The sequence below is a fragment of the Chroicocephalus ridibundus genome, chromosome 2, assembly GCF_963924245.1.
Source record: "Chroicocephalus ridibundus chromosome 2, bChrRid1.1, whole genome shotgun sequence".
In the NCBI taxonomy this organism is placed as follows: Eukaryota; Metazoa; Chordata; class Aves; order Charadriiformes; family Laridae; genus Chroicocephalus; species Chroicocephalus ridibundus.
Window position 1 is genome coordinate 167730096 of NC_086285.1, and position 14539 is coordinate 167744634.

At 43.8% G+C, this 14539-nt stretch overlaps 1 protein-coding gene across 1 annotated transcript; it reads right to left on the minus strand.

Moving 5' to 3' along the window:
* Window positions 1-1164: 1164 nt before the first annotated feature.
* On the minus strand, window positions 1165-10390 carry LOC134510832 (ly6/PLAUR domain-containing protein 2-like). The gene is made up of 3 exons (XM_063324058.1): window positions 10302-10390; window positions 2260-2379; window positions 1165-1376 (listed from the first exon to the last, which is right to left on the minus strand). The coding sequence occupies exons 1-3, from the start codon at window positions 10351-10353 to the stop codon at window positions 1165-1167; spliced, it is 384 nt and encodes a 127-aa protein (XP_063180128.1). The 5' UTR covers window positions 10354-10390.
* Window positions 10391-14539: the final 4149 nt, after the last annotated feature.

Consider the following 14539-nt stretch of genomic DNA (forward strand, 5'->3'; position numbering starts at 1 on the left):
ATATGCTACATGGAAGACTTTAAATCACATCGTTATTGATTATTCCATATATCACAAACAGAGTGATAATTGGAGAGGACATTTTTGCTGAATCTTGTAAAGGGGATTATAGGAAAATGAAGAACCAGACCAGGATGGATAACACCAAAATGGAGCCCTTACAAACACACGTGGAATTGCAGATGATGCTCCAGAGGATTGAAGCAAGGGGCAAAGTCATTCCACTGAATCCCAAATTCAGGCCAAAACTGTTACAAAAATCACCCAGTCTTCCCAGTAAAGATAGTTTCATACCAGTGGAACAGGTAGAAGAAATGTTGATGGAAGGCTACTGCCAGTTGGGAATAATGTGAAAAGCTTTACACATCTTCTGGAAGAACTGACCACAATACCTAACTCATCTCACTGTATAAATAATACTGAAAGTTGGAACCAGAGTTTGGAAATATAAAATAAAATAAAATAAAATAATAAAATAAAAATATATTTATCAGAGGACATGCACACTATAAATAACTTTAGTGATCACTACAGTTTTAACACAACATTCTTTTTATTCTGCTCAAAAGGGTACAGAAAACAAGAGATTTTAGCCTCCTTGGATGAGATCACTGGCATGGGAAGTTTAGTCTCCTTCCTCATATTTTGGACACAGAAGTGTTTCCTTAATCTCTTGTGCACAAAGAAGGAGATCTAGACAAAAAAAAAGAGCCAATACAAAACTGTGGGATGGAGAAGACCTGTCACATAATTGAATTTCATCTGAGAAGATGGCCAGTTCCACTATTCTGCTGGCTAACACCTGTGAAAAAAATGCTCTAAGGAAGTATGGAAAGCTCTTAGTGAAAGGTTTTTTGCTTTAAGCATACTTCATACAGCAATTTTTTTTTAGTTCAAAACCAACCAACCAGACCAGCACAGCAAAGAAACTTCATAGTTAGTTTTGTAGGAGTTGTCGAAGAGTCAATTCAAAAATTTGTGTCAGGACTTCCTGAGTTTTGCTTCTCTCTTGGTTTTGGCAAAAGGGCAGGTACTAAAAAAAAAACAATTTCTAGGAGTTGCTGAGGGTCATCCATGAAGCATCCAAATGGAAAGCTGGGCTGGCAGGGGTTTATTGTCTTCTTCATTGGGTTCTTCAGCATGAAAGACCTCCCCATCAGCTCCTCACAGTCTAGTCCAGAAGAGGGCACAAAGGGAACTTGCTAGCATCCCAACTGGCAAAAAGCTCATCCTTAAACTACCTGCGCCATCAGTGTTGCACAAGTCAGAGTAACAGCAGGAAACTGGGCGAGTCATACCAATCCCGTCCACATCGGATGGGATGCAGACAGAAGAGCACATTTTGGTGACTGTCGAGACTCCCATGAAGGGATAAACTACAACAAAGAAGGAAAGAAGGAACAGTTATGAACAGGACGAATGGAGGAGAACTGACCTTATCCCTAGTGAAACATTAGCTGCCTCACCACCAAAGTCTTAGCTTCAGTTCAAACACAATTGGTCTACTTCCTACTAGTAATATAAAAAACAGTTCCCACTGAGTGGCCACAAGCTGAACAGCACCTTGTATTCTCTGTGTCCTTTCTGGATCAGTTCGATGCTTCAGGAGGTCAATTAAGCACTTTTTCTGCCTCTATTTTGATTCTTACTCACTATCTCCTGTCTCTCCCATGTGCAACCGGAGCCTTTTCAGCAGGACCATGCAAAAGAGAGCATCTTTGCAGTGCATTTCTTTATTTGCACAGCTTATGACTTGTAGGATCACCAGTCAGACTGAAGATACATTCCTGAGAGCTCCAGAGAACTCAAGGGCACTTCTATTTTGTCTCCAAATGACCAGAAGTTTGTATTCCCACCTTGCTGATCTTGGCTTATCTCTACTGGCCTCTCTACTCCACCCAGCTTTCATAAACAGTTCTTGGGTTGAGAGAGCACTGTTTAACACACATCCATTGTGCAAGTCATGCAAATGGTCTGGAGAGCTAGAACTCTTTAGCTCCACGCCTCCAGCTCAAAGCAACCTGTTATTTCTAACCATGCTCAACACTGAGCATTAACTATGAGCTTGCGTTCACTAAGCATTCACTCACATGAAGATTGCTTTCCACAACATCAGGAGACTGCTCTCTGCCCCACGGATGCTCCCTTCCAGGCTTATGTATTTAAGTGGGAAAAGGTACTGCTCCCCACACCAGCAGTCGTCACTGTAGAAACACTGACTCATATTAAAAATATGGATAAAGAAGTAATTGCCCTTACCGTCCTCCAGGGAATACATGGTTGTCTTGCACATGGTTTCATTCTTTGTGCAGTTCTGGGTCTTCATGCACTTATCAACAGCGGTAGGTTCATGACAAGTGTAACATTGCAAGGCTTGCGCTGCAAGGAGGAAAAACATGAAGTTGACCTCAGTGTGGACCACCAGATTCTGTCCGTGCCCCTCCAGGTACCTCTGGGGAGGGTATCTTTCCAAAATATTCATACTGAGAACAGGAATGGGATAGTAAAATCTGTTTGTACCAATGGGAATGAGAAATACAGTAGTCTGGTGGTCAAAGCACAGCTTTAGATGTAGGTTTGTATCCCTTGTAACAAGTCAAGCAGGACCGAGCCACACACACAGAAGGTCCCATGATACAGGAAAGTCCTATCAACACCAAGCTGCTGAATGTTTGGGGCACAAAAATGGTCCTTCTGCTCTTGCTTTGTTGTTGGGGGTTTGGTGGGTTGGCTTTTTTTGTAAATAGGTCTTAAGTAGTCCACAAGAGAGTTTAAGGGTAATTTTATTTAATTGTTGGATCTGCACCCTAGAACGTGCAGTAAATATGGGCTGAAAGTGCCAGGACATCCCAATCCCAATAAAAATGAAGAGGGTGATAAAAAAAAATTAATAAAAAATGCAGGAGTAAATTCATGAAAATAGAGTGGAGGAGCTGCTTGGCTCACCTTCTTCTGCCTTATCACCATGAAGGTAATTGGGTTGCCTAAGACAGGGCTGACTGTTCTGTGTGGTGGCTGGATGCCAGCAGACAGACTTTGCAAGATGTGACATCTCAGCACTTGAATTCTTTGAAAATCTTGCCCCAGGTACCACCAGCATCCTAAGACATGTAGGGACCCAGGAGAAGTCAAATATTTCAACTGTGCAATTAACCAGGTGTTTTTATTTTAATCATTATCACAATTAGTCAAAAGGCCCTGCTTCACATGTTTATGACTAGTATCTAATTGTTCTGCTTGCCAACCAACCACATCCCCAAATTCCTTTAATCTGTGTTATTCCCACAGGAGAATAAACACACTTGTAGCTGGTTTACCTCAACCCTGTTCTTACTTTGCATCTGCTTTTCTCCTTGACTTTGCTTTAGCAGAGCCTCAGAAAGAGATCATAGACTCACTCACGAATTCACACAATTACAGAATGGTGGAGGTTGGAAGGGACCTCTGGAGATCATCTAGTCAGTCCTGCCTAAGTAGGATTATCTAGAGCCAGTTGCCCAGGACTGTGTCCAGCTGGGTTTTTAATATCTCCAAGGATGGAGGCTCTACAACCTCCCTGGGCAACCCGTGCCAGTCCTCAGTCACCCTCACAGTAAAAACGTGTTTTCTGATGTTCAGAGGGAACTTGGTGTGTTTCAGTTTGTGCCCATTGCCTCTGGTCCCGTCACTGGGCACCACTGAAAAAAGCTTGGCTCTATCTTTTGTGCACCCTCCCTTCAGCTATTTATACACATTAATAAGATCTCCCCCTGAGTCTTCTCTTCTCCAGGCTGAACAGTCCCAGCTCTCTCAGCTTTTTCTCAGAGAAGAGATCCTTCAGTGCCTCCACCATCATTGTGGCCCTTTGTTGGATTCTCTCCATTATGTCCTTGTCTCCCTTGTACTGGGGAGCCCAGAAGTGGACACAGGACTCCAGGTGTGGCCTCATCAGTGTTGAGTAGAGGGGACGATCACCTTCCTTGACCTGCAGACAATACTTCATCTAATGCAACCCAGGATACCACTAGCCGCCTTTGCTGCAAGGGCACATTGCTGGCTCTTGTTCAACTTGGTGTCCACCAGGACCCCCAGGTCCTTTTCAGCAGAGCTGCTTTCCAGGTGGATGGCCCCCAGCATATATTGGTGCATGGGGTGGTTCCTCCCCAGGTGCATGACTTCCACTTCCCCTTGTTGAATTGCCTGAGGTTTCTGTCAGCTGAGTTCTCCAGCTTGGCAAGGTTCCTCTGGGTGGCAGCACAACCCTCTGACATACCAGCCTCTCCTCCCAGTTTTCTGTCATCGGCAGACTTGCTGAGGGTATGCTTTGCCCCATCATCCAGATAGTTAACGGCAATGTCAAAAAGAACTGGACCCAGTATTGACCTCTGGGGTACACCTCAAGTTACTAGCCTTCAAGTAGACTTTGTACCCATGATCTCCACCCCCTGGGCTCGACCATTCAGGCAGTTTTCATTCCACCTCACTGGCTCTCATCCAGTTCATACTTCAACAGCTTGTCCATGCGGATCTTATGGGAGACAGTGTCAAAGAATCATAGAATCACAGAATCATTTAGGTTGGAAAAGACCCTTGGGATCATCGAGTCCAACCGTCAACCCCACTCTGAAAAGTTCTCACTTACTCCATATCCCCTAACACCACATCTAACCGACTCTTAAACACATTGAGGAATGGTGACTCCACCACCTCCCTGGGCAGCCTATTCCAGTGTCCGACCACTCTTTCTGGGAAGAATTTTTTCCTAATGTCCAGCCTAAACCTACCCTGCTGCAGCTGGAACCCTTTCCCTCTTGTTCTATCACTAATTACCTGTGAGAAGAGACGAGCACCAACCTCTCTACAATGGCCTTTCAAGTAGTTGTAGAGAGTGATGAGGTCTCCCCTCAGCCTCCTCTTCCTCAAACTAAACAGTCCCAGCTCCTTCAATCCCTCCTCATCAGATTTATTCTCCAGGCCCTTCACCACCTTCGTTGCCCTCCTCTGCACTCGCTCCAGCACCTCGAGATCTCTCTCATATTGAGGTGCCCAAAACTGGACACAAGACTCAACGTGTGGTCTCACCAGTGCTGAGTACAGGGGGACAACCGCCTCCCTGCTTCTGCTGGTCACACTATTTCTAATACAAGCCACGATGGCATTGGCTTTCTCGGCCACCTGGGCACACTGCTGGCTCATGTTTGGCCGCTTGTCAATTAGAACCCCCAGGTCCTTTTCTGCCAGGCAGCTCTCCAGCCACACTTCCCCAAGCCTGTAGCGATGCATGGGGTTGTTGTGGCCCAAGTTTAGGACCTGGTACTTGGCCTTGTTGAAGCTCATTCCATTAGTGTTGGCCCATCGATCCAACCTGTCCAAGTCTCTCTGTAGAGCCTCCCTATCCTCATGCAGATCAACACTACCGCTTAACTTGGTGTCATCTGCAAACTTACTGATGATACACTCTATGTCCTTATCAAGGTCATCAATAAAGATGTTAAACAGAAATGGTCCCAACACTGAGCCCTGAGGGACACCACTTGTGACCGGCCGCCAGCTGGATTTAACTCCATTGACCACCACTCTTTGGGACCACCCATCCAGCCAGTGCCTGATCCAGCAGATAGTATGCTCATCCAGGCCATGAGCTGCCAGTTTTTCCATGAGAATTCTATGGGGAACAGTGTCAAATGCTTTTCGAAAATCTAGGTAGATAATATCCACAGCCTTTCCCTCATCCAATAATCGAGTCATCTTGTCATAGAAGGAGATCAGGTTCATCAGGCAGGACCTGTCTTTCATAAACCCATGCTGACTAGGCCTGATCCTCTGGTTATCCATTATATGATTTGCAGTGGCACTCAAGATGATCTGTTCCATGACCTTCCCTGCTACTGAGGTCAGACTGACAGGTCTATAGTTTCCCGGATCCTCCTTCCTGAACTCCAAGTAGGCAGTATCCACTGCTCTCCAATCATCTACCAGACCAATCATTTCATCATAGAAGTTTATCAGGTTGGTCAAGCACTACTTCCCTTTGGTGAAGGATCTGGATGCACAGAGAAGCCAGACTTGAATGTGAGTTGCAGCAGGGAGAATTTCTTCTGGTACTGTCCGCTCTGTCAGCTCTTTCCAAAGACTAGGAGCTCTCAGCTAGGAGAACGTCCAAGAGAAAAGGAACTGATTCCATCAAATTTACTGAGCCCTGAGAACAAATTAAGCACAACCCTTCCCCTGTGCTGACATTCTGGTTTCATGAGAAGAATGTGTAAAAAGTTATTTTAAAAAGATGACAGTGGACATAATAATAGACTCCTTGGGACATGTGCCGCTTTAGACACAGACCATAAAAAAGGACTTTGGTACACAAGTCCCCAAATCCAGTCCAAGGTAGCTCACCCTGCCTCATCACTCACCAGTTCCTAGGTGCTCTTCATCACCTCCCTGTTGAGCTGCAAAAGGCCTTGCAAGCCTGCAGGTGCCAAGTAGCTCCTAGACATGCAGAATAACCACAGCCCAAGTCCTTCAGTACCTAAAGTCCTTTGAAGTGAAGAGTTTCTGGAGAGACACAGTGAAGAGCCCAGATTGCTATGCTCTCTGAGATAAAAATAATAAGCCAAAATAGTGTCTCATATTTCCTATCACCAAGGAAACTATTTTTGGACAAGCTTTTAAGGACATTTAGCTCTGCAGGCCTTTTTGAGGAACCCAATGCTTGATCTAGGTCTTGTCTTCCACCCCCTAGCAGACACATGAATGTGTGTGCTTTACAGGCATAGCAACTCATTTTGGTACCATCACAGACCAGCAGCCCTTCTTGGTCTAGAAAGAAGTTCTTACCCCATCTGTGTGACATCTGTGTGACCCTTTAAAACCCATTAAAATAGAAAAACAATTCAGCTCATCTCAGCACATCTAAAATGGAGTGTCATAACAGCAGGCTCAGGCAAGCAAGCCACCTTACGAAAACAGATAATGCAACTTCACCCTAACTAGTAAGCCAGAAAGAGCCCTTTTATAAACAGACACAGCAATTATCTTGCTTGTATTCAAAGCAAACATTATTATTCTGTTTTGCCCATTGTGAATTGATGTTTTGTTTGCATTAATTCTACGTCTGTCAGCTGTCAAATGCATCTTTAGGGAGGAAGCTTCGTCATTATTCCCAGATTTCATGATACTCATCACTGGACAAGTCAAAGCCACAGCATTTGTGTTCCTCTTTGGAAAAAAAAAAAAAAAAAAACAAAAAACCAAACACAAACAAACAAAAAACCCCACCAAAATATAAGCACAAAGGATATTGAATTAAGAGAACATTGTCCCCAACTTGTGCAAACCCAGTTTTTTCATTAACCTTACTGAGACTATCAGGTTCAAACACAACTAAATATCTTAATAGAAGCTATAGCTATGAGTTGTGTTGGTTTTTTGGTTTTTTTTCAAGATGGAAAAGACAGCAGATTAGGAAGTGTTTAACACAGTAAAATAATCAAAAGCTGGAATGAAACAACTTTACTTTTGCAAATGAGGCAGCTCCTCAGCAACAATAGTCAGCTGGCACCTCACAGAGCAGGGAAGAAACACCATGACTTAGGGACTTAAAGACTTGTGGTCTAAAAGCCCTGTTTTAAGCAAGCTTTGGAATATCTAGTTGATCTATTTGTGAAAGGTAGATACTTGTGAAGATAACAAAACTGTAGTGGTCCTTTTTTGTTTTAAGAGCTTATGAACTTGCACATAGACAAGTAGACATGCAGTAGCTTAAAAATGAAATTACACTATAAAATGGAATAGTGACATATTAGAAGCCTTCTTTAAAAGCGGAGGTAAACATAAAATGCTAAAATATTTCAATGTAGTTATAACACATTCTTTTCCGAGTGCTGAAATCAAAAGAGGAGATAAAAAAGCAGAAAATCTTGGAATTTCTTAGAAGAGATTTTACTAGCTTCACTTGGATATTGGCAGATCACCCATCCTTCAACCCTGACTGTCTTTCCAGGACATGACGAAATTACACAGATTCCACTCATGCTCAGAAGAAAGCTTGGAGGAATTGCAGATACCTTATGGTCTTATCCCAACTTTGCAGAGGAGAGAGTGTGCAGAAGAAAATTCTGGTTGCTATATTCACTGTGAAGTTTCCAAAATCTGCCAATGTTTGCCCTCCAAAGCAAAGCATCCATCCTGACTATCACTACCTGAATGGGGCAGGGAAAGAGGGATGGACCAGAAATGAGAAATGTGGCAGCACTGGGTCACAGCAGGAGCTTCTCCTCCCCATCTACCCAACTCTTGACAAAGTCTTATTAAGTAGGATGACAAAACTAGGTTGGTGAGTCAATCCTAGACTAAATCTGTATCCCACCCCATTCCTTTCCTGATCCATTCTGCCTTTCAGATTCCTACCTGTCCCCTAAGGAGGTCTGTCTATAAAGTCCCCTTCACTCCTCTATTAAATAATGATGTTCCTCTCTGAACTGCTGTCTCTCCATTGACAAGCAGACATGAATCCCCAGAATGAACAGGGTATAATGATGAAAGGAAAGATCTTCTGCTCTGGAGACCAGTGATGACTGATCTCTACTGTAGCAGCTGTGGTGAGCATAGGAAGCTCCCATTGATCTTGACACAACACAAGCACCCCAAGGCTTTGAATTACCAATGACCAGAGCCAGGACACATGTCAGAGACAACAGGACAGTCAGTGAATTACATAAAGACAGGGCTACTGTTACAGCTCTGGGTCTGCCTCTCCAAACAGCAGCTGTGTTCTCTCCAAAAATCCTCCAAACCCCCCTTCTTTATCCACCCACTTGTCCCTTCCCTGCAGAATCTGCTCTACAGACCCAAAGATGGAGGAAGAAAAAAGTCCTTACATAAAAGAAGGAAATAAATACGAAGGAAAAAATCCTAATGTAGCTCCACATCCCAGCTAGGCATAGATAAAATCAGACTCTACACTGTCTGGATCTGGAAGAGTTTTGCCGAGCGTGTGAATACGTCAATTAACAACCACTTCTCCTGCACTGACCCGACACAGGATTTACCTTGCACATCCAGGCTAACACCAACTCTGAGCTTAGAAACAGCATTATAAAATAAGTTTTTATGCAAGAAGTTACTCCTGTGGCAGCATCAGGGGATGGGGAGTCTACGCCAGGGTGTCCTGTCCACTATGCAGTCACCTTCCACCATTAGAGGTTATGGCAAGACCACTCATGTAGGACTGCCTGTGATAAGGGGAATCTCTGCTTCCTAGGGAATGAAAACACCCTCCATGTTTGGCTTTGTGGAGTGGGTGATGAAAAAGAAGCAACTGAATCGCACTGATGAAAATGGAGAGGTAAGGTTTGCATGGCATCCCTGTACAGACTGGACTCATGGGGCTTTTTCCCTCCCTCCACATCGCAGATGGGTCACCCCCAATATCAGGCTGCTGTTGGCTGCCCACCTTGACTGTGTTTCAAGCCTACCACCTCCAGACAGGTGGCAGACAGCCACCATGGGGACATAGGGCCAAAATGGACAAAATGTCCATGGGGACAAAAAGGAGGGAGAGAGGATGGTGGTGGGTCACACCCTGTGGTGACAAACTCTCAAATCCTCCTGCAATTGTGGAATGTCCCCAGGACACCTCACACTTGTTTGTTTTCCAAGGTGGCCCGCCAAAATTGTCTTTGACTTCATCCAAACCACAGTGTGTTACTAAACAGAGCTGGAAATATCAGCTGTGCAGTATCTGAGCCACCAGCTTAGTGTCCCAGACCATCTTTCTCACTTCTAGTGGCTGAAGTTTAATAAACGGCACATGCAGCTTATAATTAGAGAGAGCCGCTATACACACTGCATTAACTGGCTAGCTGGCTTCAGGGTTAAATATCAAAAGAGGAACAGAAATATTTTAAAAAAAAGCAATAACCCCCCTGCCCCCAGAATAAGAAAGTCAGATGTAATAAGTACTTTTACTGTATCACAGTAAAAGGTGAGAGCTGGAAATTGCATTAAAGAAATTGCATTAAAGAAATGAAATGATATAATCACACTGTCTTGTAACACTTCCTAAAGATCTTTAACAATCCCAATGAGACCATAATGATCCTGAACATATGGTTGGACTAGATGATCTGAAAGGTCCCTTCCAACCTAGGCAATTCTACAATTCTATATGACAGGCCAGAAATATTCCAAAGACAGATTTTTTGCTGAAAACTGCTCAAAATGGGAGGCATGGACTTCAGAGGGATCAGGATGTATCCCATCCCGTCATGCTGCATCTCCTGCAGCTCCTGTAGGAGTTTGGATAAGTCAGAGCAGGAACTTACCGAACTCCATGCAAGCAACGGCAACCAACAGAAGAGACAGAAACACCTTCATCTTGCACGGACCCTCGTCACCTGGTCACTGAGCTGCCACCTCTCTTCACCACAGGCTTTAATGGGACACCCCCTGGTGGCTTGCCATGTACTTATTCTGACCCAAGATCCAATTCTACTGGAAAAACTAGTCTGATTGAGCTATAAATGAATTGAATGAGCTACAAAGAGGGCCCCACCTCCTGCCTTGCCGTCATTTCTTTTCATGTTCCTTGGAGAAGAAAATGAGGGCTTGCATGGTGGACAATAGCTGAGCTTTAAACTCTGTACTTTGTGTCTAGGCATGACATCTAAACCCAGAGGTATTAAATAATCCCAGTACTTATGCCCTGCCCTACAGTTTGTTGATATGTCTTCTTTTTTGTAGTGGTTAGAGAGACCTGGGTGATTTCCACGAACCTTGGGGAAAAGAGTCCATAGCTGTGAACAGCAAGGCATTAAACACCACTTACTTTTCTCCTCTGTGTTTTTACCCTCAGCAGGGGCCAGAGTTTATGACCAGAGGAGAAGTGGAAAGCTCACTTGTAATCCCTAACTCCCTGGAAACAGCATGGTTGGGGTTTTTGTACTGTAAAACCTCTCCCCAAGCTGTTTCAGGGGACTGTGGGTGGGAGGATGCCATCTCCCTCTCTCCTCTCTCTGTCCTCTACAAGACACAGGTGGTGGGAATGCTGTCCCAAATCTGGGTTCTTACCCCAGTGTGCAAAACCCAATCAACACACAGAGTAGAGACATTTGTTTTATCCCAGTTCCACGCAGAAAAGTGTGCTAGGTGGTAATTCGTAAAGCTAGCTCACTTTTTGAGAAATAAGCCAGGTCTTACACACCAAATAACAAAAAAAGAAGAAACTACAGTAAAGTAAATCATTGGTCACTCTTTCTTCATATGAAAGCAGAAATTTTCCATTCTTTTATCTCAAGATTCCCATCTCTGTTGGAGATCAGTTTGGCATGCCAAGGTCTCTTTGGGGCACTCTCTTCCTGTCTCCCCATTCACCAACTACACAAACCTACCTGGTTTCGAAACCTGAGTTTTTTGTGACTCTTAGCCCTTTTTTTTCCACAACAGGAGCACTGAGAAGAAAACAGGACCAGGCCATGAAAGTCTGAGCCAAGGGAGTGTCTCAGGCTCACTACCCTGAGCCGTTCCGGAAGGATGGTGTGTGGAGAAGCCACTCTGGTCTAAGCCAACCTTCTCCAAATGTGGCAGTCAGCCCATAACGTCTTTGCTTGCCAAAAACTTTGGTTTTCCCATCCCCAAGCCCTGCTGCACCAGGCATCTTCCTGCTTTTCCTGTGCCTCAGACCAGCCCCGTGCTAATAAATCCTCCTGCCATGTGTGAGGGGCAAGTTTGATTGGGGGATGCAAAAACTGGTAAGGAGCCTTTCTGTGGTTATGCACCGTACCCCCCAACACACACTTTTAATAAGGAAAGAAAGGAGGGAAAGCTGAAACAAAGATGTTCTTGGAGATGTTCCCATCACCTTTGTTATCACTCACACCATCGGAAGAACTTCATTCAGGTTTAGTATCACTTGAATTCTTGAAATGTTCAAAGCGAACAGTCTTCTCTTATTCCCAGGTAAACAATCCAGTCCTCATCTCTCCAAAGGAAAAGCTGCAGGGACAGTCTCATCCCTTACAAACACCACTTCTGTGTGATCTGTGCCCTCAGGAATTTAGACCCATTGTTTTCATGTGGCCTCCATAATACAGTCATTCTGTTCGTTATGAAAGTTTAGAAGTTATTTCGAGCCCAAAAATATCTAGGGAAAGGCATTTTTTGTATATTCTTGGTTAGGCATTCCTCGTGTTCAGCAGAGAATTTTATAATCCTGTTAAGTAAGGGGAAATATGCTGATCGTGTTTGCTTTGTTCTTAGGAAAAAAACAAAACAAACCTAAACATGGAAAAGGGAGTGGTTCCTGGTTTCTGGTATTAAATGGCCTCACACAATGTGTGCCAGATGATTGGTTTCACATGCACATCTGAAATGTGATCTTCATTACATTATAAGATTTTGGATGGAAGAATATAGGCCAACACCCTGCTTAAAACCTGTGCCCTCCTTCAGTTTGGAGGGTTGTTTTAGGGGAAGTGGGGGTGACAACATACCTCCCTTGTTTATAGTTTCAGTTGATCTTATCTGAGTCTTTAAGCATGGCCTGAAAGGTTTCCCCTTTTACGCACACCCTATGCAATTGCTTTGCAGTGTTGGCAAGTCACCAAAGAAATAATAAGAAATAATAGGAACATCCAAACAGTGTTTTATTGAATTCTTTTTATTCTTTTGTGGGTAATCACAGCCTATTGTCTTGGGGGTTTTCCATTAACTACAGAGAAAAAAAAAAAAAAAGAAAAAAAAAAACAGATAAAAAGCCACAAGCTGTACAAATCTGCCTCAACAACCCACAAGACGGATTTGTGAAACAAAAAACAAAAAAGACATTTTCTAGGCAAACTAGTACAAGAACTCTGCATTTCAGAGGAGTTTGTTATCATAAATAAAAGGAAAAGTTGAGAGGCAAATGTTACTTCCATCCTAAGAAACCTTTGCCAAACCCCTTTCCTAACCTACCTGGCCAGCTGAGACACTGTCTGAGTGGAGGCATCTTCATCTGATGTGAACAGTCCTGCAACAGTTGCATTCAGGCTGGAAATAGTCTCTAAATCCCATAACATCCCAATAGACTTGCTCACAATGCCTAATTACCAGGCTGAGGAGGTCCGGTTGAGAAGTCCTAAGATATGCCCATCCTCCTCCAGGGCAGATTTTCACGTACCGCGGGCTGGCTGCATGTTCGCTTAGAGAAGTTCAGGCACTGGTTTCCACTGAGAGCCTTCTTGACTTGATCATTTCAGGAGAGACCTTACCATTCTCTACAACTGCCTGAAAGGAGGTTGTACAGAGTTGGGAGTTGGTCTCCCAAGTAACAGGAGACAGGACAAGAGGAAATGGCCTTAAGTTGCACCAGGGGAGGTTTAGGATGAGTACTAGGAAAAATTTCTTCATGGAAAGGTTTATCAAGCATTGGAACAGGCTGCCCAGGGAAATGGAATCACTCTCCCTGCAGATATTTAAAAGAGGGGTAGATATAGTGCTGAGGGACATGGTTTAGTGGTGGACTTGGAAGTGTTAGGTTAATGGTTGGACTCGATGGTCTTAAAGGTCCCTTCTGACATAGATGATTCTATGATTTTAAACTCTCCATTTTCTTGATTCTAATCAGCTCTTTATATATCTCCTAGGAGTCCCACAGCTTTCCAGAGCAGACAGATGCAGGACCAAAAGCTCTGATTGGATTCAAAGGTAGATGTGGAGGGGCGCTGACATGGCAGTGTCATATGGGGTGCTAAGTTTTTGCTGCACACCTACAAGTAGGTTAAACCCCAAAACACTTGTGTAAGATGAGTAAATATTATTATCTCAAAATCAGACATAAGGAAGGCAAGATGCAGAGAGGTTAATTAGGTTCGTGGAGCCAGGTAGTAGCGACTCCAGAAATAGAGCCAGCATTGTATTCCACATGGTTTAACCACTAGTTAATGCTTCTTTTTCATCAATGCTCATCTATTTTTGTGCAACCCTGATAGGAGGTGCATGAGTTACTAGAAGCAACAGGAGTACTGGCCAGAAAGCCACATACTTAGAGACTTATTCTAAGTTCTGTCAAGGATTTGCAAGCTGACCTTGGAAAATTAACCTGTTTCCCTTTTCTAGATAGAAAGTTGGTGCATGTGGTACTGTGGATCATAACTACAATATAACCTATGTATTAGAAAGACTAAAGAGGAGATTTGTTCGAACGACTCACAGTTTTCTCCTAGTAGCTTCATAACAGCATCAATGAGGAAAGCCACTTAAGGAAGCCAACAGCAAGGATGGGCTAGTCTAATCAGTAAACCTGTTGATATGCAGAGTGCCAGGGATTAAATTACCATGAACGTCACCTCTGATGCAGCATGCCCCCTCTACCTGTCATAGAAATCACAATTCTCCAGAGATGACAGCCACTTTGCACTGGAAAGAGAGGAATTAAACAGATATCTTTGCCTTCCTCTGTTTGCTCCATTGATGAGGAACGTCTTTAAAAGTTAGAGAGTAACCTGGAAAAACAAAGTAAAAAATTAACAGTGCCAAGCCTGAATCTGGCCTATCCCTATGAATAATGCATCAGGAATCCAAC